The sequence below is a fragment of the Haliotis rubra genome, unplaced genomic scaffold, assembly GCF_003918875.1.
Source record: "Haliotis rubra isolate DU_JTF1 unplaced genomic scaffold, ASM391887v1 Scf606, whole genome shotgun sequence".
In the NCBI taxonomy this organism is placed as follows: domain Eukaryota; kingdom Metazoa; phylum Mollusca; class Gastropoda; order Lepetellida; family Haliotidae; genus Haliotis; species Haliotis rubra.
The window spans coordinates 69,410-94,542 of record NW_025767309.1 but is presented as its reverse complement, the minus strand read 5'-3'; the positions used below and the strand labels follow the sequence as shown (position 1 = coordinate 94,542).

Here is a 25,133-nt window from a genome sequence, read left to right as displayed (position 1 = left end):
GACAGTTCATGAACTAGTTTGTCAGTAATCAAAGTAAACATAAACAAATTCACACATCACATTTATGTTCAAGGAGAAGCACGACTGATAATGAGGTGTAAATGTTGACAATGGAAATAAGTGGTCAAGTGATATCAAACATTTCAAGACATAATAATTTACCTGAAGCATTGCAAGGCCTTATTTCTATTTAGCTGCTTTACAACAGTTTTGGCCTCATATTCACTGTAAATGGTCAGAAAAAAACTTCAAAATTAGTATTGCTACTAATGCATAAGAAACAAACCAGTTTTAACTTGGCCCTGTATTGAAGTATAATGACAGGTTTTGTTTTGTGAGAATACAGGTTTTGAGACATGTATTATTAAATAAGCCATTCTTATGAACAGAGGTGATAAACCCTTGTGTTTCTTCATTCCAACCAGTAGTAAAACAGAAATGGCCAAACAATGATTTGGTTGAAAGTCAGTCTTTTCTAATTTCTGGGGGATTTCGTAGGTCAGGTTTGTAAACCAACCAAAAATAAATATGTGGTCTAAATATTCTATATACAGTTAGCAGAATAATTTGGTTTGTGCTATTTATATGCAAATATTACAAATATACAGCTCTAACTTGTTTACTATAAACAAGTTTCATTCAGATATATGCTCATTTGTGACTTTATTACAGAACAATTTGATTACGTGAACTTTATAAATAGACAATATGTCAAAATAACAAACATTACTATTTACTAGTTATCTTCAACATGTATAAATACAAATTATCAAATATTCACACACTGTACCCTTCAAAAAGATCATATATTTCCATTGTATGCAGATCATAACCAACAGTACTGAACTGGTTTCACTACTAAATCTTCTGTTTGAAAAGGATTGGACAAGTCTCTGAATCATGGCTTTTGTCCAATATTACTCAGAATCTGACATCAAACTGATTCCTATTTTTGTAAAGATTTTTTACTCTGACAATCATGTAATCATGCTAAAGCACTGCCAATTCGTAGGTGAAAATTAACCAAATACTTTTAGAGTACTATTCATTTCAAACAGTGGTTCAAATGAGATTTGAAATTAGAAATTATCACATTGTAAAAACAGTGGAATAAACAAAACATAAAAATTATTAATATATGAAGAAATTCAGTCTGTTTTCTCCCAAAAGTTCCAGTATTTGTGCCATTCAAATGATTTTGATTCATAATCATATTTTGATCATGTAATCTTGCTTAAACAAACATTCACGTATGATGCTGTACTAGCCTATGACATGCAAACAACTTCAGCCTTGGTTAATGACACAGGGAGATGAATGCAGCAGTCATTTAACAAGCTGAAACAAGAACAAACCACATCCAGCAGTCACAGGCCTAAACAAACCAGTCCAGCTAGTTTCAGGGTCTTAGCTTTGATGGGTAGATGATGAGGAACAAGTATTACAAACAGGTTGTCAACTGGAGACATTGATGGGAGACGTGAAATATAGTCTACAGCATACATATATAACATACACACAATGAATCCTGTGTAATTGCGTACTGAAATTTGGCCCTACTTTGTGATATGTCCGAGTTGAAAAGACTATTCTCAAAGCACCAGAATAACATGTCCGCATGAGAATCTTTATCTCAGACACAACCTACACATCCAAGGGCCTTAAATATGTACAGTGTATCACAAAGTCTCTTAAGAGCAGCTGCAATCCATCCTGTGTGTAAGCAAGTTTGTTATAATCACATCATCCAGGGACTGTTCTCATGGTTTGTATGTTCATATTATGATATGATTCTGTGGACCAATTACTAGCTCAGTTCAAATCCTGAGTCGGACTCGACAGCGTAGAGTAGCTTTGTCCTAAGCATCACCTCATCGTCCACTTCTGGCAGTTTGAGCAGGTTCATGCAGGTGCTTGCTGTTGGAAGTCGTTCAGGATCTTTTCCAGCATTGTGAATGCAGAAGGCTGGGTACAAGTCCTACAATACATGACACAGATCTGATCATGAATGGATCATAACTTGATGTATGTGAATCTTTAAGTGAGTGAGTGAGTGAGTGAGTTTGGTTTTATGCCGCTTTTAGCAATATTCCAGCAATATCACGGCGGGGGACACCAGAAATGAGCTTCACACAATGTACCCATGTGGGGATTCGAACCCGGGTCTTCGGCGTGACGAGCGAACGCTTTAACCAATAGGCTACCCCACTGCCCCGTGAATCTTTAAGAATATTTCTAATGAATATTAGGTATACCAAGTTTAGCGCAAAGGCTGTATGATCAAAGATGTGTTCATTTAATATTATGATTAAATTTCTGATTTTGTTACACAGAAAGACCTTTGAAGACTGGTACACCAACATTTGAGGACCTTTAATGACAGCATTGGATATTCATGATATGAGCATGATTAGACAGCAATTCAAAACTGAGTTATGAAAACTCCAGTCTTGTCAGCTAAGTAAGAACAATCACATGTCTGCTGCTTGACATTGCCTCAACAACCTCTTACCTTGAAACCCAGCAGTGGAGGCCTAGAGCAGCTGGTGACAAACTTCAGGAGTTGTCGTTTCTGCTGATCTGTGAACGTTGCCACAGCATTCCAGAACATCTTGATGACATTGTGGTCTTCAGTGTAACCACCTGGAACACATGTACAATACCTGAACACACCTTTCACTCTCTGTGGTATCCATTACATACTGGTTACAGTTCAGAATACATTAACACCTAAACACAAACTACATAATATATGTGTACTGGTATGCAATTGAAAAGTTCCCCATAAATGATCTTATTACAAAGATATCATTTTGGCCACTGACCTAACCTTCAGTTGGACTGTAAATTATGATACGCTTCGTTTCAACCGTTTCAACTTCAACATGATACCTATCGCCATAGTAAACAATACGGAGTGTGATACAAGAAACCAGATACTTTAAATGTTAATAAGTTATTTTTGTACTGAATGATAAGGACAGTTGCCTTAATGAACATTATTTAGAAGATTTCAGCCAATAAATATTACATGGGCTAGAGACCTGTTGTACAACCACCATATACCATTTCTCAATTTATCTTCATCTTCCATCTTATATGTAAGGGATTGTTCTGCATTGATACTTGCATTGCCTCCTTGTCAAACATTTGCTGAATTGTTACACTTCAATTGAGCTAAGGTATTGTCTGTCTGTTTAAAGATTTACTTGGTAATATTCCAACAATATGACAGCAGGCTGAAAGAAAATTGAATCTAGACCAGACAATCTAGTGATTGACATCACAAGCCCCAGTCTATGTAACACTGCCATTTGTGGCATTTTGAGACTACAGAAGAGGAGGAGGAAGGGTATTAGATGTCTATTCTGCATTAACATGATGGAATCCCAAAAGAATCCAAGTATAATTCACTACAACGAATCCTACCTGAGTAGTTTGTGTGACGACGAAGGTCATCAGTGTCTATGGGGACGGTTGCACCTGAGATCAGAACCTGAAGCTCTGTGGGATCAAACATCTGAAGCCATTCAATAGAGATGACATCAGCCATCCAAATGTGTTTGTTGAAATGCTGTACAGTACAGGTAATTGAAGGATCTGCAGACAAGAAAATGGATTACTGAAACTTTCAAAGTTATATTATTATCTAAACTTGGATTTGGGCAATACTTACCTGAGTGAGTACTAAATATCTCCAATGTATCTGCTCCAAATGTGCTTTGTTGTTTAACGCTGCACTCAGTAATATTACAGCCACATAATTGAAGGTCTATATATAATTGTGTCACGACCAGACAATCCAGTCACTGACATTAAGTGCATTATCAACGCAGATGGGATACAATGACATTTGTCAACAAAGTAAGAGAGTCCGACCACCCAATCTGTTTAGTCACCTCTTAAAACAAGCATGGTTTGCTAAACACAAATGTTTACTGGTCTGCCCCTAGCAAATGTCTAACAGCTACAAAAGTAGACATTGTGGTTCTGTTAGGATTAATTTTCTTGTATTTCAACATGACAAAAGGTCATTTTGTACTTTCATCTGCATGAAGGATTTCACAGAACATGCTTTTGATAGATCCCATTTCCTGTACCTGTTTATTGATCTTGTAGTCAGCCATGAGGTGTATATACTCGATCCGGTTGTTGGCTGTCACAGCAATGTTCTTCCCACCAGGCTTCAACTCTTCTAACTGAGATAAGATGAAAGTTTTAGTGACACACAACTTCAAACTTGTCTGACAAGAACCTAAAAATCAATGCAATCTATTTCATTAATAAATTTGATAATGAGAAAATTTAAAACAATAAACTTTAAAACATGTCGAAAATATATGCTCTCCTCGTGTACTTCAGACATAATTGCAGTATTGGCAGGGTACACATATTGACACAAATATGCACAGAAATACAGTATTCTAAAAATTGAGCAAAAGAAATTGATTTAAATAGTAGAGTTGATAAAGTTTCAAGTGTCAGAACGAATACAAAGCAGATGCTGAATATTCTTCTGGAAATCTGTTCTTGTTTTTGGTCTTCTGGCAAATTGTATCGGCTTGTAAACTTACTACCAACATTTGTAACTGGCACTATGACATGCTTGTCACTTTAGTACAAACTTACCACAGTCTCTCCGAATTCACTGTTAACTACTGTGAAGTCGAGACCCAGGTCTGACACATCCCCATCATATGTCTTCAAGAATAAAAGGTTCCTACAAATCATGAAAAAAAGTAAATTGTTCATTGATCTTATATTTATTTTATTAAAGTCACAATTAAGACCAGAATTTTGGCAGATGACTAATAAACCAAACAAAAACTTATCTAAGGCCTAAATAATTGCTGATACTCCTGAATAACTTACTTGTACATGACAGGATCCATTGACTGCAGATGGTGGATGTCAAGATTGGCACTATGTCGACTCAACATCTTTGCCAGAAAGAAGCTGGCAAAGGGAAGCTCCACCAGCATGTTTTCATAGATTGCCTGACAAGGAGAAGACGCACAAATAAGCAACAGGAATAACAAATGCATTATGGGAAATAAGAATAAAAAACTGCTGATATCCATACCAAGAGCAGTGAAACGCACTGGATGCTGGAGTTCCTGAGACTCAATCATAGGCTGAGTTATCCGTATTTCAAGATTGCAGGTATTTGATCAAAGTTATGACACAGATTTTGCCTGGATCATTGAGATAATGGAGATTTCATTTTGCTGACAAACATAAGAGCATGTTTACTAAGGGATACAACTCTGCACATTACAGTGCTGTAGAAGACAGGTAGGAAACAGATCATGTGGAAAGGAAGTTGTTTTACAATGCTTTCAGCAGCATTCCAACTGTGTCAAAGGTCTGGCCACATTGATCAAGTCTCGGCTAGGAAATCAGTCTTTCATGACATGAATAATTATCTATGTAATCAACATATACTAATCAAAAGAAGTAAAGAAAACCCCTGATCTTTCATATACAATAGTGACCATAATCATATGGAGAATTTGGGTGTTCTTTAACTTCTGTTGAGTAGTGTATGATGAAAGCAACATGCAAGCAGCAGTCAGGACAGTCTCACATAAACAGAAACTAGCTACTTCTGCAAACACTTTCAGCCAGCTGATCACAGCAGTTGTCCTACCTTGCCGAGCATGCGACCAAGAAAGTAGTAATGCTTGGTGTAGTCCTCAACCAGCACCTGAGCCTGAGGGTTAGGGTACAGCAGTCTGTCAACTGTATACTTGAAGAAACCCCTGTTAGGATCAAAACCAGTCTTGAGAAGTTCAGATAGGAATTCTCGAAAGATCCCACCACCATCGATGCCAGCCTCATCCAGACCTGCTGCGTTTATGAGCTGTATCCTCATCTTCAGCTTCATGTTGGGCTCTTGATGGAAGTAGAAATAATGACATGATAAACACTGACTAAACAGACACTTGCTTGTTAACACATACAAATAATGTTGACTTCAAGGAGTAGATCATGCTATATATACTACCGTATCTAAAAACATACAGACATACGTCTTATATTACCTGTCTGATATAACTGATGATTAATAAAGGTTCACCTCTATGAAATATGATCATCAGATCGCTTACCATTTTCAGGAGAAAGTTTTTCAAATGCATCTTCATAGATGTAGTTTCTCCTGATCATGACATTGATTGACGGACCCATCATGAAGTTGGACATATCACCCTGAGATTCCTCCTTGTCAGCATTTATCAAGCGCTGCAGGATCTGTGAAGGCAGCAGCAGGTACAGGTGTTATACATGTACAATACACACAGAATCTCACCTGAACGTCCTCCATTATCAAACTTATCAAGACAGGCTGATAAATGTAATAAATAGACAGAGATATTTTTACGTTGATCGGTATGTCTTGATCAGTGTTTATATATGTGAGGGTGGAAGAGGTTCAGATTATATTAATCATCATTCAAAATCATTCTTTGAAATTATTCAGTCTGTTAACAGTAATAACCAGTGTTTTGAATGTACAAAGTACAGTTAACCAGTTTCAGTGGCAGACAGATTAATGTCATTTGATTTTGACGTCATGGAAGATGATGATGTAAAATAATTTAATTGGAGCTCGAAAGACATATCTCCTGTGGAAGCTGGTTCTAGATACTGGTAATAAATATCAATTCCTCATGGACAAAGTCAAATGAAAAAAGAAATAGATGGGAATTAATGCACTTGCAATGTTAAAATACCTCAAATTTATGAAAAATATGAAATCATAGAATGATCTAGAACTTGTGTAAGTTCATAGTTCATCAATGCTACTTTTGCAAATCAACTCACACAGTGTTGGACCAGGTAAATAACATGGTGTCATTATACAGTGTTATCATTATATATATTACCAGTAATTAAAGATGGACATTTTCTAAAACATATCTTGAGAATGTAAATTTAAAATACTCTTCATTTGTCTTCATCACCCTGAAAGATATCTGTCACCACAACATGCCTGAACTGACCAACATATACTAAATGCCAACAGAATTCACAGTAAGCTGCATAACTTGAATTTAATAGACATTTGACAAGTACTCACTTTAACCCTGTCGAAAAAGGAGACAACAAATGGGAGCTCGGTAAGAATGACTAGATTCCTCACATCCCGGTTGGCCAATGGTGGTCCATCATCTTCTGCAAGTAACAAAAGTGGGAAATAATATAACACAAATTTGTAATGATGTACTTTGAAAAAAACCCCATAGGTACTCTTTGTTACATATAGTCAACGTTGCTTAAGCCTAAATTAGTTTTCTCAAAATGTTTTGAAATGTCTTCTGCTGTCTATTGGCTTTCTAAACAACTTACCAAAGTTAGTCTTTGTAAGAGTCCTGAGAACACCAAATGGCCTCCTAACAAACACAGCATTCTGGGCCCGATAAATCTGTGAGGGCTAGAGACAGAATAGATATTTGTGCATTTCTTACTTCAAGTCGTAGAAACCAAACAATCATTACTGCAATTCAAATTTCATTTAAAACTCTGGACAATATTGACTCAATTACATCCATTTATATGAATGTATACAAGAAACAGATACATGATTTTATGTAGAAATTCAGTATCATAATCATTTTATTATTTAGTCGATAAATTTACTGAATTACAGATATCAGTTGTTTATCATTCTGCCAGTTTTACCTTATCTGCATTAATCTGTATGTGGTCTGCCAACCAATGACCATATGAACAGTATGGCCTCCTGGAATTCCTGGTATGTAACTGTCGGACTAAATTGGAAATAACCTGCAACAGCATAGAGTTAATCCTCTAAATTCATTCATAAAGATTATAATATCTCAAATGACATTCTTACTACTAATGCTGAAACTGATGTGGGCCCAATGATGACTTGAATCACAGAGTCTAATACTAGTAACAGCGAAGTCTGAATCACAGAAGGGATGTATCATGGTATATAAATTAACAATTTAACTTATCCTGTTAATGGTTATGGGTGAGACAATATTTATTGGCACCTTAAACAGGTATGCCCACTGGCGTGTCTCCTCTTCCTCCTCCTCCCCAACCATTTCCCTGTTCCTGATTCCTGTCTTCTGTAATGCTATTCGATAATCATCATTCACAGCTCGCTTGGCATCGGGGTGTGCCAGTTCTATGATGCCAAGACAGGCGTCTCTCAGTGCTCGACTCATCGGAACCAACTCCTCTATTTTGAATGGCATGCTTGTACTTTGCCCTGGGGGGGAAATATCATGAACCATTTCACTCATGAACAAACATGAAAACAATACCTGCATCATGACTAGGTGACAGACTGAGTTGGGTTTAATGCCACTTTTAACAGTAGCTGGAGTGATGCAGGTTCCAGACTTTACCATTTTGTGAAACCAATGAGTACAGATGCTGACTAACCTGGAAACATAATTCATATTGATTGAACCAGGTTTTGAACCCACAATCACAGGTTTCTGGCATGCTAAAGGGACATAACTCTCTGCACAGCAAATTGCTGCACATTACCCTACTGGGCCATGATTGCCCCCTTGCTAATTGTGTTTTTAAATAGAAGCAACATGAAAAACCAGGAAACTATTAAATTGTAACTAAAAGAACACATGTCTTGAATTCTTGTTCACTAGACTATAAAAACTGTTTTTGTATTATTGAGGCTGACATTGAGATATGCTAGAGTTGATAAACAACTGAATGAGTGATTGAGTCATGGGATTACTGATCTAAGATATACATGGGAAGAAATCCAAAACATGACACAGGATCCAAACGTGACACAGGCTGAAGATATTTACCACTTTGAGTGAGTGAGTGAATTTAGTTTTACACTGCACTCAGCAATATTCAAGCTATATGGCGGTGGTCTGTAAATAATCGAGTCTGGACCTGACACTCCAGTTATCAACAGCATGACCATCGATCTACCCAATTGGGGTACAATGACATGTGTCAACCAAGTCAGCAAGCCTGACCACCCAATCCCATTAGTTGCCTCTTATGACAAGCACTGAAGATCAATTCTAATCCAGATCTTCATGGGTATTAACCACTTTGAAGAATATGAACATAGGTATTTAGAACCCATGACCAGCCATTCCTCATAGACCCTTGTCAGATATATAGCAGTATCAAATATACAACATTATAGCATTACCTTCATTATCACCATAGAAGTCAGCATCGTGTAGGGTGAGGAGAGAGTGACTGAACATAGAGCAAAACACAGACAGGAGTGGCACAATACGGTTCACATCCGTCTTCAACATCGGCAAACCTCGAGCTAACATCAGAATCAAGGATGTGCTTGACCTACAACCAAAAAATGATTTTGATAACCAACACAGATTTGATACAGGTTCATACATATGCATGCTTCATTAATTTTGAAGTTATGATGTTTGTTTGTAAATCTTATGCTGTGATTTTTATAATTTTATAATCTATAACACTTTGACACACTGCAAGTGGATAGATAACAGGTCCCCACATGCACTATAGCGTTTACAAAGATACAATACACAGCTATGTATGTACTTACAATCAAACTGGCACATGACAGAATGAAGAGTGTCCATGTGTACTCACCCGGTGACAGTTGGTGTGGATACTGAGGCACATGTGTACCAAAGATTACGTATCACTTTAGTGTTGAATGCCAAACTGTACAGCAACCTACAAGACAATAGCAGTGAACAGTGAAAAATCACCACATCACTAAACAAAACGCTGACTGACATAAGCTTAAATATGAATATCTTGGTCTTTATAGAAGATTTGGTATGTGTCTTGGGGATTTAGAGAACAGCGTAGGTAGGATCAGAGATGATATAATGGTTTCTGGTACGATGCAATTTCCAAAAATAGTCATAGAAAGGAAATTGAGCGAGATACTCTGAAATGTTATTATTCATATGTCAAAGTAGAGAAAAGGTAAAAAAAGGCCACTTGTTGTCATACATAACGACATAAATGGCATGTCAATGATCAAGGGGAGATAATCCATATTGAGCCCATTTGATTAAAAGAAATGCTTCACATAATTTATAAATTTAGTATGAGCATATGTAGTGAGTTACACTGTAGGTGAAAGTAACTGAAGATCTTAAGATGTCAAAGAAGAAATAACAGCTCTCCGATCTAAACAAAACATGTGTGATTGCCTTGAATGACATAAACCTATTGGACAAGGGGAGATAATCTGTGATGCTGTTTGCCATACCTAAGCCTGTGTACAGACAGCCTCTGCTGGGACAGCAGTGTGTGGCAGATGACAGACACAGCCTCCAGCAGCTGGCTGTCGGCATTCCGCTGAAGACAGTTGAACATACAGTGAAGGTGCCCTGGAGAGTCTAGCAATCGGATACACTCCTCTCGAAGATCAGACAGACTGGCAAACCCATAGTCCTGAAATCAACAAACAAATTAGGAGAAAAGTAAAGTAAAAGGAATTTCTTAACAAACTTTCATCTCAAACTGTGCGTAAACCAAGAGTCTGACCGACAACCCTACCTCGTCTACTGCCATGTCTTCCTCCTCAGAGTCATCATCCACGTCAATATTTTTCGGCTTGGGAAGCTGTGGCAGTAAGTACTGTAGCAGCTGCATGTAAGCATAGCTGTTTTCAGATGTCAGGTCACCTGTGCAATAAGAAACAATTACACTTATATAATGTCACAAGTAATGTGACTTATTAAGTTTCATTTGCAAAAGGGTGGTGGGGTGGTCTTGTGGTTAAAGTGTTTGCTCGTCACACTGAAGACCTGGGTTCGATTCCCCACATGGGTACAATGTGTGAAGCCCATTTCTTGTGTTCCTGGACGTGATATTGCTGGAATATTGCTAAAAGCTGTGTAAAACCACACACACGTAAAACTCACTCACACTCATTTGCAAAAAATATATCTCAGGTAATTTGACACCTCTCAACAATATCACATCATAGTGATGATAATAATTATCACAATCTGACAAACAAATGAAAAAAACACAAAAACATTTATTCACTATTTTCCCTAAATGGAAAATTCTGAATAATGTAATTTTCTGACTAAAATTGATATTTTATACTTATCCTGACTCATGCTAATTATGCTTGTCTCCTTCCTCTTGCGAATGATAATGGAACACTTTAAATCCCTTGAAGTTCCCTTTAAAATAGCGGACGTAAAATCACTCACCCAGGAGTAGCGTCCCTTTCCTCCTTTGGCGCCCAAATGGTGACATGATCGTCCATATTTGTCACTCTCTCCGTATGTAAGCCCGAGACCCGAATATACAGGGAAATCCAGAGTGCCATAAGAGGGGAGGTTGGGAGGGCTAACCTCATGAGTCAGGATAAGTATAAAATATCAATTTTAGTCAGAAAATTACATATTTTTCCTTATCCTGACTCATGCTAATTATGCTTGCAGAATCCGTCGGAAACGGTGGTTGGTCAAGCCACGTTCTGGATTCCCTGGTTGTAGATTTACGTCCTGTATTACCCCCCTTGGGAACTTATGATGGCACTGTTGAAGATTCTTTCAACTTCTCTCTGATGAGTCTGGGGGGACCACAACTTGTCAGATTTCTTCCGAAACTTCTCCTGACATTTTCGTGTGGATTTTAGATATACTAATATTCCATTAGTTATCTATTGAACCCCCATCTCTTGATGCACACATCAAGTGGAGATGTGACCCTTCTTCATGTACGAGTATGTCCTATACAAGTACAGGGTCTATCACTCATGCTAGTCTGTCCTAGACGTGTGCATGGACTTTAACCATTTGCTTTCAAGAGCGTTAGTTTTCAAAAGTCACGTGATAAAAAGGGTGAGATTTTCCCAGCGCCTTTGTGGAACCGTTAGTTGTTGTGCTACAACAAGTGGCCCAAACTTGTGAATGCCTGAGACGTCTTCAGTGGCAATGTCTCTGAGGTAGTGGTTGGCAAACACTGTGTTCGATCTTCAAAAGCAGCCCTCCATTATAGTTGTATTCGAGCAGTTTCCATGCAGAGCAAGTGTTGACGCCAGGGCTCTGACTTCATGTGGATTGGAGGCTCGTGGAGGCTCAAGTCCTGCTGCTTTATAGGCCCTTAGTAAAACGGCTCTCATCCAGATCGATATCGTTGTCCTAGAGACTTCCGTGGGCGTCTCAGTGGATAAGGGGATGAATAGGCGCTTGAATTTTCGTCTCCTTGTTTTAGTTCTTTGTAAGTAGACTTTAAGTGCTCTGACTGGGCAAAAGGATAGATCCTGCGTATCCTGTGGCCCAAGGACTGTAGATAGTGCTGGGATGTGGAACTGTCTGTCAGGCTGGCCGGGCAGTTGGTTCTTGGCGATAAAATCCCATCTCAGTCCCAGATGTACGATGTCACGATGTCTCGATTCAAATCGTGTTTGTTCAATGTCTAGAGCATGTATTTCTGACATCCTTGCACCTGTTGCTACAGCGATCAGGAACAGCGTTTTCTAAGTTAGTAGTTCAAAGGATAAAGGATGTCCGTTCTAGAGGCTCATAGGCATCACTGGTGAGATGTTGTAAAACTATGTTGAGATCCCAGGCAGGAGCCTTAAAGTCTTCCAACTTGAATGAGCGTAGTAATGCCAGAATCTCTGGTACTTTGGTCAGCTTGATACCCGTTTTCATGGTGATAACTGTACTGAGAGCAGCTAAGTACGTTGAGAATGTTGAACCTTTTAAGTGTCTCGTCTGTCGTAGATGACATAAGTATTCCGCCACTTGAGGATGTGTTGCTGTAACCGCTGTAAAGCCTTTCCTCTTTGCATATTGTTCAAATCTCTGCCACTTGTCGTCGTACAAGTTGCGAGTTGATCTGCGTAGAGCTAGTGTTACTGCTTTCGTTGCTCTGGCGGAGTACCCTCTAGTCTTCAGGCAAGCTTTAATACGCTCCTGGCGTGTAGCTGGAACAGTGTCAGGTTCCCGTGAGCTTGCTTGGTGTGTGGATGGATGAGTAGGTTCGACCACTCTGGTATTTTCAGGGTTGGACTTCCGAGTTTTTGTATGAGGACGGGAAACCATACCCTCGCTGGCCAGGAGGGCGCGACCAAAATCAATTGCAACATAGTCGTCTGCTTGATTTTCTGTAGTTGTGGTAGTAGTGCTGGAGGCGGAAACGCGTAAGTGTTTAGTCCTTCCCATGAGATGCTTAGAGCATCTGTTGCCCATGCCTTAGGATCTGGAATCGGTGAGATGAACATTGGTAGCTGTTTGTTGAACTTTGTTGCAAACAGGTCTATTAGTGGGGATCCTAAAGTCTGTCTGATGAACTGGAATGCTTCTGGATGCAACATCTATTCCGTCGGGGATGGTTGTAGTGGACGAGATCGGGCGTCTGCTATGACATTATTTGCTCCTGGAATGTGGCATGCCTTCATGTAGATGTTCAGGTCGTCGACTATGCTGAACAGGAGAAAGCTGAGTTGTAGCAGACTTGTTGATCTTCTTGACCCTTGTTTGTTGATGTAAAACGCCACTGTGGAGTTGTCCGTGTGTACCATGAGTCGTGCGTTCTTTAGTACGCTGGACCAATGTTGTAAAGCGTTGATTACTGCTTTCATCTCCAACAGATTGATGTGTGATTTCTGATCCTGACTCGACCACTTCCCTGCTGCCACTTCGTTGTTGAAGTGCGCACCCGATCCTTGTAGGGAGGCATCCACGTGGAGATGAGTGTTGCAAACCGGCTCTGACAAAAAGGTCCCTCCGCAAACGTTCGACTTCCGAGTCCACCATAGGAGATATGGTTTCAATCTGTCCAGTAGTATTAACAGATCTAGGCTGTCTAGGTGGGTGTTCACAAATACTTGTAGTGGGCGCAACTGTAATCTCCCTCTGCGAGTCATGTCTTGAGCTGAGGTGAGTAGACCGAGCATGCTTTGCCAAGCACATAGTGTGAACGGAGAGAGCAATGCTTGAGATATCATCTGTTGTATTTTGACCCAACGATCCTCTGGAACGACTATACGATTCACTGGTGTAATGAGTCGAATTCCTAGGAATTGCAGATCTTGTTTCGGCTCCAGTTCCGACTTGAGGAGATTCACTAGCCATCCTAGTTGAGTGAGCAGCCTGATGGTCAAATCTAGTTGCAGTCTGAGTTGACTGGGATCTTGATTAGCTTGAATCCTGTCATCCAGGTAGAAAGCACTGCGTAGACCTCGACGATGTAGATATGTGACGATGGGCTTGGTCACTCGAGTAAACAACCAGGGGGCCGACGATATTCCAAACGGTAGAACCTTTCACTGGAAGTGCTGTCCGTTGAAAAGGAAACGTAGGTATTTCCTTGAGTCTGGAAGTATCGGGATGTGAAGGTACGCATCTTGCGGATCTATGCTGGCGAGGTAGTCTGCTGGACAAACGAGATGTCGGAGCTGAGGAGGATGTATCATCTTGAATTTTGCTAGTCTGCGTAGATACTCCTGGTTGAACTTCCTCATGTTGTAGATGAGCCGAAATTTCTCCTTGGAATTCTTCTTCGGTACCCGGAAAATTGGGGAGTAGAACCCGGACGTGATGAGATCTTGATCTATCTCTTCTACTGCCTCTTTGTTGAGTAGGGTCTTGATAGCATTGTCCAGTTTTCCTATCTGGTCGGCTGCGTAGTTGAAGGCCATGGGGTTGCTTGTGAGCGACGGGGTGGCTTCTAACTGTATCTTGTACCCTCTGCGCAGTATCTGGGATACGTAGTCGTCCTGTAGTATCCCCCAGTTCTCCCAGTACCGTTGAAGACATCCACCCACTGTCGAAGGTTGTATAGGAACGGTTGGGGGTGGAAGACTCCAGTCGTTCCGAACCTGGCCTTCAATGCTTGCTTCCTCTTGCACCCCTGGGTGCTCGGCCTCTTCCGGCTACCTCTAGGAGCTCCGGTTGGAATACTGGAATACTTCTTTTCTCTGGCTCTCTGGACTCCTGCAAACTTAGATTTGTTGGAGTAGGGAGATGTGGTGGGGAGACTGTAGAGACTTCACGCAGGCTAGTAGACGTTGTAGCGGTCTTCATAGCAGCCTTCTCTTGAGCAAAGCGACGTTCCATCAAGGACATCATCTGGTCTGTAAACTGTTGCATGAACAGTCCCGGGTTGAAGTTATGCGTTGTCTGAAGAGACTGCTGCAGGGATGATGCATCTGATACTGAAGAGACGTCATCTAAGGCTCGCTGCACTAGTGAAGAGTTGATGATGCTGCTATCTCTGGTACCCGATGTCTGCATTGATAGTAAGTCTTCTGTCAATGTCTGCGCGCTGATACCAATGTCGATGTAGCTGTAGAAGCAGGCTTCGTCTTCTTACTGACGATGGTGACTTCAGGTATGAGGATAGGTAGATCATCATAAGATCGGCGTCTTCCGGAGGAACAATCTCGGCTGAGAAAGACCTCGTCTTCTGTGTAGAGCTGATCTTAGACTTCGCTGAAGTCTTCATGGTAGTAGCCTTCTTTTTCTGTGAAGATGAAGATTTGGTCTTCTTCATCTGCGATTAGGTCAGCTCAGTAGACGATGATCTCTTATGGCCTCCGGCGTTCACCCCTGGTACATCAACCTGCTCCTGAGAAACGTTCAGCAATTCACTAGAATTATGAATATCCGCAGCAGTGGTTAACACACGGTTATCAGCGCAATCACTCGATTTAGACATGACTTGTGAATACCTACGTACCCAGTCCTTAGCACGTCTATGGATGGAAAAAAGGTAATTATTAAATTCAACCGAATTTAATTTTATACAATACTTACAGCGAGAGCTGAAAGAACATGAAACAGTACAATTAGGACATAATAAATGAGGGTCAGCCGCAGATACTCGGTACCTACAACGAATACAAGTTTTCATCAATTGTAAACATGAAGAAAACACATGTCAAACAACTGAAAATTTAGAACAAATTTCAAACCGTAATGTAGAATATAATCCTAAAAACCGTATACAGCAATAATTTTGATGTAAGGTCTGAAAATATAACAGGATATGTGCCGTATAGGGACCCAGGTGCTCTCACAACCGTCTTCAAGGGCGAAGAAGGAGAGAGTGACAAATATGGACGATCATGTGACCATTTGGGTGCCAAAGGGAGGAAAGGGACGCTACTCCTGGGTGAGTGATTTTACGTCCGCTTTTTTAAAGGGAACTTCAAGGGATTTCAAGTGTTCCACTATCATTCGCAAGAGGAAGGAGACAAGCATAATTAGCATGAGTCAGGATAAGGAAAAATACAATGATTACTGCTTTTTTTAGAAAGTTAGTTACCCCAACCATGACTTACCGATATACTTGTCTGCCAGAGTAAGAACTGCTGCAAGGAGCCAGGGACTAGGCTTCAGCTCTGGCTTCAGATGTCGTCGTTGGCTGGAACCGTTTTTGGACGTATGTGAGATCAAGCCTTGGATCAGCTCCACAAACGGGAATGGGTATTTCCCATATGCCATTGCTGGTAGGAGGAACTGACTGATTTGGTCTGTGTACCTTGGACACAGGAAGATCCGACATACACACTGCAGGACATAGTGGCTGAAGAAGAGCAAAGTGGAGGCATACATAATGGGTCAGCCAGCTGGATCGGAATTAGGAACATCATATTTGATTATCAGTGATTCTATTTACAAGCTTACATCACTAAAATGCTGAAATTTTATTTACTTGTAATGGTATCCTTTCATTACAATTCATATCCCTAGATTCAAACTAGAACAGTTGCATACATTTATTACTGTGATTAAATATTGTTTTCAGTCTACTATGTATTTGTACTCCCTTAACAGTCTGAACTCCATTATTGGTTTAAATGCTATGGTTTTGGATATCACATAACCTAATTTAAAAGTCGGCTTGTGTCATCTTGTGACTCATCTTAGAATTAGCAATATCAAACTGTTACCTAAATGCTTCTTGTACCCAGTTGCTGATGCAGCAAAACTTAATGGATTCATGATGAGTTCAAAGATGCTGAACTGTTACCTAAATGCTGCAGTTGGGGTTGGAGGGATGAGTATGTCTGCTGGGGTTGGAGGGAATACTAGAAGGAACTTTCTGTGTCAGCAATGTGTACATACACTCAAAATAACCTGCAAACACAAAGTGGTAGTATTTAAATATCAATTATCATTCATAACATCATCCATAAAGCAAGAGATCGACCAACACAACAACCCAGTTCTCCACACCTCAAGTCACTGCAAGTGAAACCTACAAGCATGGGCATGATGCTGACAACTAAAACATGACATCACTGGCAATTTGAACCCAAGATAACAGGTTTCTGGTGTGCCAAAGGGATGCAACTCTGCACTGTAGATTGTAGAGCCTAAGGCAACTGGGCCACCAGTGCCAACACTGTACAGATGAAATAAATCAAAAACATTTCATTCCCACTACAGGTGTAATCAGTGATTTAGTTCCCATAAGTCGTGTACACTGAATTTAACAAACTCAATATTGCACAAATATCTGTACCCCAGTTCAAAGATGTCGAAAGTCAAACTATACATTATAATATAATTCACCATTTTCAACGTTTGAAACCAATGGGGCATTGAGGCTTACTTTAAATTTAAGAACGCTGGATATATTTAACACTTTTATTACAGGGACCCCTTGAATTTGATGATTAATTCTGAACAATGAGACTGCATATTAGATGGTATGCGTTTCTGAGTCTAACCTCTCTGAACAAGATAACCCAGTATCTGGCGTGTCAGCTGTGTCTCTGTCTTTCCTGACAGTCCCTTTATACACACAAACGTTTTGGATGAGGTAAACACTTCTAGCATCCTCATTGGCACAGCGATCGGAGATGAAGTAGATGCAATGCTATTCAGGTATCTACAAAGAAAAAGAACATCATATAAAACTGACAGTTCTAGAGTATACTACACATATTATTCAGTGGTTCAATTGTCAATAATATCCATGTTCTATTCAATGAGACTTTGCAGTCATCTCTAATCCAAACTTTAACTTGCAACCATTCATTTATGTTCAGCTTCTTTTTGAAACAAGCACTCATTTAAACATAACTTTGGGCATATCTCTTGACCTATTAGTATAACACACCAGTTAAGTAATGTGTCAATGCAACCAATAACTAGGTAAAATATACAACTGATGTTTTACCTGGGTCAGTGAGTGAATATTGTTTTACAGTGCTTTGAGCACTATTCCAGAAATATGACAACAGGGTACAACAGATGTGGGATTCAAACATTAAACTCATGTGGTGAACAAATTTGGGATCAGTGTGATGAGCAAACACTTTAACCACCAGGCTACCCGCTGCCCCTTCAGCCAAAACTACAGTGGGTGGGGATGTAATACACTACCTTAGACACATCACAAGAAGCTGATTGAGCTGCTGCAGGTTTTTATTGGAGTTAGCTAGGGTCTGAAGATAGGCCTCCTTCTGCTTGATGATCTGCTGGCACACTGACACCTGTAACCATAACAGTAATATGTGAATTATCAAAACAAAACACACAAACATGTAGACAAGAACTTCATCATGGATGTCCTTGCAAATTGGATTATTTTCTGACATGTCTTTGGTTTCAATATCTACTTGCTAAGTCATCATACACTGTAATACTGTTTATCAATACTACATTAATCATTTATTGCCACAGAAAGGTTTACTTTTGTTAAGATCACCCTGGTTGACCAAGTTTACATTGGTGATGGTATCAATTATCAATACACATACAGAATTTTTAGTCTTATTATTAACTGCTATATCATGATTCTTCTTCACAATGTCAGCACTATAAAAAATAAGTGAACAGTTATTTTACTTATACATGTATACACAACAATAGATGTGCATGATATGTTCACACTGCTTAGAAGGTAGCGATGAATGACAAAGCTGCAAGTATATATCTTTTGCACTGAGGAAATATGATATCTCTGAATTGTGGAAAGGGCTCAGTTGCTGTGAATAGTAGCGAAATTGCTGATGCAGCATAGAACCATCTTCCCATGCTGACAGCCTCCTCACCAGCCTGTGTCCATCTCTGGCTGGTCTACAGAAGAACACCAGACGCTGTGTGAGTGTGATGATAACTTTGATATCCACAACATTATCCTTGCTCACTGGCTGCAACTTTTGGTCAAAATCAGCACGCAAGGCTTCACTCTGCAAACATGGAAAATAGATCACTTGCAAGGAAAAGTCAGTACCATATGAACGCAGAAAAAATCTGGAATAATCAAGGCATTCATGATTTAGTGAGTGAGTGAGTTTAGTTTTACGCCGCACTCAGCAATATTCCAGCTATATGGCGGCGGTCTGTAAATAATCGAGTCTGGACAAGACAATCCAGTGATCAACAACATGAGCATCGACCTGCGCAATTGGGAACCGATGACATGTGTCAACCAAGTCAGCGAGCCTGACCACCCGATCCCGTTAGTCGCCTCTTACGACAAGCATAGTCGCCTTTTGCGACAAGCATGGGTTACTGAAGACCAATTCTAACCCGGGACCTTCACGGGTCATGATTTAGTAGAGTCACATATACAGAACACAAAAGAAATCTAGTCATGTTGGTGAATACCATTTGTTGGCTTGGTGGGTGACTTTAAAGGTTTAGAAAAACTTTTTAACAACAGTGATCAGTACTTACCAATTTCTTCCTGGATGTAAATCCTCGAAAGAAAGCTTGTATTTTACATGCACTCAGATTTCTCTGCCGATGTCCCTATAAATACAAGTCAACAGAGTGAGCGAGTATGGTTTTATGTCGCTTTTAGCAATATTCCAGCAATATCACAGCGGGGGACACTAGAAATGGGCTTCACACATTGTGCCCATGTGGGGATTTGAACCGGGTTTTTGGCGTGACGAGCAAAGGCTTTAACCACTAGGCTACCCCACCGCCCCTACAAGCCAAAAGAACCTCCATCATACAACATCATTACTACTGGTAAACATGATGAATGAGTTAAATGGTAAAAACGTTAAATATATTGGAGATGGATGCTGAACAAAGTTTTCCATTTTTTACACTGGCAACTTAGAAACATATATCTGTACTGTATCATAATCAAAGTAATGTTATTCCATATTTACAGTATTTTTTAAATTCTTAGATTTTGCAAGTTAGGCAAGTCTTTGCATGTCCAGAAAATAATAATGGTGAGAGATACAAGATGAGAACTAAATGAAATTAAAGCCTCGTGTATCTCATACGCATATCATGCACAGTGATGAAAATCAGTGAACTTGTAAAACCCTGTAATTAGTATTGATTAGTATTTATCTTGACACAATCTTTTTTGAATGTATTGTCTTATTTGAATTTGTGATTCTCCTAGCCTCATCTTGGATCATGGCATCATTGTCAGTAGATTTTAGTGTCACAATATTAATTTAATTATGATTAGCCATGCTAACTAGTCTGAACACAATTTTCTTATACTTCAGGGACAGAAATACAATTTTTTCAAAGGGTGCCATTGGGAACAGGACAGATAATTTACGTGTACCCAATGATCCAATTAAACTTTAAACATCACAACAACAAGTATGTCAATTCAATTTATTGGTTAATAAATCAGCAAACGTCATGTAAACTTGTAAACTTGAGAGATGGATTCCCTGAACACTATCATGACTGCAAGAATAGTTCAGCTTCATTTGTAGTGCACCCACAAGCTAACCCACAAGCTGTCATCATCCAAAACGGGATTTCCTGTTGTGCACATTGGCATTCAAAATATCCATGCCCATGTCAAAGTGTGAGATTGAGAGGGCTAATGATAAAGAGTTTGATGGGGTGCGGAAATAGGCTTTGAAGCATTTAAGTTGGTCACATGTATCACATTTTCCATCAAATAAATCATGGTGAGTATTATTTCAAAATTCTTATTTGTGCTGCTTGGGCACATTGAAAATATTCATCCGTGCCAAGTCAATATCTACCATGGCATGGCACACAAATTAAGCACTATTTTTATCCCTGAACTTGGATTACTGACTTGAGGCCAACATATTGGACTGAAGAAATCAACCTGATGAGTGTCGATGGCTTTAAGTCTTCCAAGCATTACCCATTCTCTTCCCACAGAGGTAACTCCTGTCATATCTTCCTACGTAACCTCTGTTCTAATACGGCCCTTTCATGGTGTGAGCGTTCAAGACTCGTGATTGGAGACAATCAGATTTAGTTGTGCAATCAGCGACGTTGTTTCAAAAGTGATCATTCGCAAGGCCTCGGTAATTTCCGTATGCTTCGAGAAAACTAAACTTCTTCCCCTGCGCGATGCGCAAACGTTTCTTCTAGACAGAACTCAGTCATGTTATGGCGGATCAGTGGCGTCTCCGTCGCCCTCGTTGACAACGGACAAGCTAGGCATTAAACGTCTTGTGTGTAACATCAACACAAGTCCCCGGCAGATGGGGGATATTTGTGGCCCCACATTTGCTTGTGTTAGTCAAGTTGAATCTAAGTCAATGTAACAGGTGTTCTGATTGGATAGAAAGAAGGGAGATAATTCGTGTTGCAATCTTTTGCCGCTAGGGGATTTAACGAGAACCGGGAAATATGGCCGTATTAGAACAGAGGTTAAGTAGGAAGATATGACAGGAGTAACCTCTGTGGGAAGAGAATGAGCATTACCAGGTTACCCTCAATACTCAAAACTAAAGAGGCCAGTAACATGAATTATCAACAAGGTAATCAATATAAGGCGAAATGATGGTTATAGTGTTGTGGTCCAACTAAGTGACCAACAGTATGGGATGATAGATAAACAGACAGGTAACAGCTGGGCAATCATCATTAGGGAAACTCTGAGGAGCATTGGATGTACAACAACAAATGAGTTCAGACTTTGAAATAGGTGTATGCTTGTTATTAGTGTTAACCTGAGGCTAGTAACATACAGTAATATATCTGGTGGCCTTGAAGAAATCAATCATTCCCATCCCACCTGTCTTAATTTAACTCATATCACATAACTATTGATCATTTTGACTGCTGCGAAATGATGCACCAAACATGCTGGGCATTATCATGTTACAAGTTGCATAGGTCATGATGTATTAATACACTTACTGATACAAGTACATGCATAAGTGGCATTAACAACTACATGAACATAAACTGTAATTATGGTAATGCACTATTTTCTGAACAAGGTATAAGAAGCATAAATGAATGCTAGAGCCACTGTTTTACAAATGACACAAATTGCCTATGCCTCAGGTCATTGTGGTTTGGGAACTTTTCAAATTCTTTGATGACCAGTGTAGAATTATAAATGATAAATCTGTATTCCGCTTTTGAATCCTTGTTATAGTTTCATATGTCAAGCCAAGTTTTGTAGCCAACCAGGTATGGCGGCAACCAGCATCTGCTATACGACGCTGGTAAACTGTAAACTCATGTAGATTAAACATTATTGAAGCAAGCCATCTTCTTAGTGTTCCCACAACACTTACAACCAGGTACATGTCAAGTGTTCAGTTTCCATGTATTGTATTGTGTTAAGACCTTACTTCTGAACAATGACACTGGCTTCTAAATTCACTGCGTATTTGAGATAACTTGTGCATCAAATTGTGCATCATGGCAAACACTTGTGTTAAGACCTTACTTCTGAGGTAGGCATCACAACAAAGTGTAGTATGGTGCATAGTTACAGCTGTAATTACTGATATTTCTGAACATGATGAAATATCTTAATTGTCACTCTAATTATCAAAATAACCACCGATTGCTTGTTGTGATACAGTTGCTCTAATAACAAGATTAAGTAGTCCTCTCTAAGCAAGGGTCTAAGCATCACGAAAAGCTCCCAATGACCAACTTCAAGACTAATCAGTAAGTAATATTTTAAGCACCCTGAACAGAAACAATCACATGAATATGTATTTTCGTTTTATACTACATTCTTTTCCAGAAAACACATCAGTGTAGAAGAAGTATACTAATGTGTGGCAATGATTAACAAAAAGATATTGTCTCATTATTAAAATAGGACAAAAAAATCCAAAACATTCATAAAGCTCAAGACAGGTCAGAACTTGAATATTTATGACCAGATGTTCAAGAAAATCTACCAAAGGTCACCAATGTTCAACACCATTTGGGATATACTCTATACCACTTAACAAGGATTACATAATTACCTCTCTCTTTTGCCTTTCTTCTTGTGCTCTCTTCAGTAGCGATTCTTTCTGTTCCTACAACATGTCAAATGACAAACATGATCATTATGATTTGGATTAGGACAACATCCAAGTACTTGACATGCTTAATAACAACAGTTTGAGACTGACTTTAAAACATATCATGCTTATGGGGTATATGGCATTTGGAAACAATAGGCTTGGTTTCAGGAATATGTGACCAGATGAACTGTATATATACAGGGGCATATTGGTCTCAATTTTAGCCACATTTCCAACATTTCCACTGTTAGTGAGTTGTGTTTAACACTGGTCATGGCAGCATTCATGATTCAAGCAATATCATGATGGGGATACGAGCAAAGAACTTCCCTCGCTGAACACATGTGGGGAAATCACACGTGGGGAAATCAAACAGGGCCATCAATATGGCAAGCCAGTGCTTCGCCCACCAACCCTGAAGCACTGAGGAAAGATATGTAGCAGAGCTTGGAGTCATCCTGCAGATGACATCCTTACCTTGTCAGCTTGCTGACAGGGTTAGCCTCTTTGGTCATGTGGACAAGGTGTCCGACTTCGGATCAGAAGGTCCATTGTTCGAATCCAAGCATGGGATCTTATGGCTGCTAAATAGTACATTGGTGCCCAATGTGGGGCTGAGCCTGTTCATATTAAATTTGAGCAAAATAAATCTCAGTGCCCTGCTATGTGGCTCGGGACATGCCTTCTGTTGACGGGGGAGTATGTAGCAGGATGTGGAGCCACCCCACAGATGACATCCTTACCTTGTCAGATTGCTGATGGGGTTAACCTCTTTGGTCATGTGGACAAGGCGTCCGACTTTGGATCAGAAGGTCCTTGGTTTGAATCCCAGCACGGGACTCAGAAATTTTATTGCCGCTACCGATAAGGCCTCATTTTTTAATATTGACATTAGAAAGTTGATAATGACCATGATGACAACAAACAAGTTAAATAAAGCCTTGGATGACATGTGATATTGATAACCTCAGTGATATGAATGATTATGAAAATGCATATATGGAAATCAATGAGAAAATATAGATTTTCAGTGGATTGAGCAGATGAGTCCAGTTCAGACAACACAACAAAAAGTATATTGTTGGAACACATTTTTGGGGATGTCACCCATTTCTGATGTAACACAGACATTGTAACTACTTAGATTATGGCTTGTGTTTAGGTTAAGTTGTCTGTTGTGTGTTACAGAAATGTTTTAAAGTGTTTCATGTGATAAGCGAGAAAACAACTATTGTTTATTAAGATGATTAAGCGTCTGAAAAGTCATGATACAACGACATATACACTAACATTGACAGTTACACAAATTGGTCCCACAAATTCAATCATCCCAATCCAGGAAGCATCACTGTTGAAATTGTCTGCTCAAATTTGAAGTAAAAACCCTTGGACATCTTTAATTACGTTAGGTCCAATTATTGTGCAAGCTTTCTACCCAGTAGGATTTCAGGGTAAATTACTGAGATGGATTACTGAAATAGACTACACAGATATGAAAGGTCATTATCATGATCAACTCTACCAACCCACAATAATAATTATTCGTATAGAGTCTTCAATCGAACAACACAGATATGTCGTCGGTCGTCTTCTTTTTCATGTAAGAAAACTACGAATGTCGTAATGTTTCGACTGAAATCCAAAACAGCTGATTGAATATTAGTTTCGCTTGATCAAAAGAAGTAATCGCAACATCAAAATACCTTTTTACTTGCACCCCTCAAGGACTGAACGGGCTTTCTTCTGAAATCTCCTTCAAAACTGTACATTTTGCAGACGAATATGATCTCAGTACTCTCCAATTTCTAAATATTTTCTAGAATCTTTGTTGAATGACAAATCAACTCTCTCGGCTCTTCTGTTTGACCGGAAACTAATGTACGAAGGCGTCTAGTATAAACATTATGATTGGTTCCCGATTTTCATCACATCCAATCAAAACTAACAG

At 39.5% G+C, this 25,133-nt stretch overlaps 1 protein-coding gene across 1 annotated transcript; it reads right to left on the bottom strand.

Annotated features, from left to right (window-relative positions):
* On the bottom strand, positions 1–25,041 carry LOC124255686 (ubiquitin-protein ligase E3C-like). The gene is made up of 25 exons (XM_046689576.1): positions 24,889–25,041; positions 23,144–23,197; positions 19,635–19,709; positions 19,007–19,144; positions 18,336–18,445; positions 17,678–17,838; positions 16,983–17,081; positions 16,768–16,828; positions 16,283–16,527; positions 10,528–10,655; positions 10,238–10,422; positions 9,604–9,690; positions 9,173–9,327; positions 8,022–8,242; positions 7,684–7,788; positions 7,351–7,435; positions 7,082–7,176; positions 6,111–6,252; positions 5,651–5,895; positions 4,873–4,997; positions 4,630–4,720; positions 4,101–4,199; positions 3,430–3,574; positions 2,513–2,643; positions 1–1,978 (listed from the first exon to the last, which is right to left on the bottom strand). Exons 1-25 carry the CDS (start codon positions 24,952–24,954, stop codon positions 1,808–1,810), a joined length of 3,219 nt encoding a protein of 1,072 aa, XP_046545532.1. The 5' UTR covers positions 24,955–25,041; the 3' UTR covers positions 1–1,807.
* Positions 25,042–25,133: the final 92 nt, after the last annotated feature.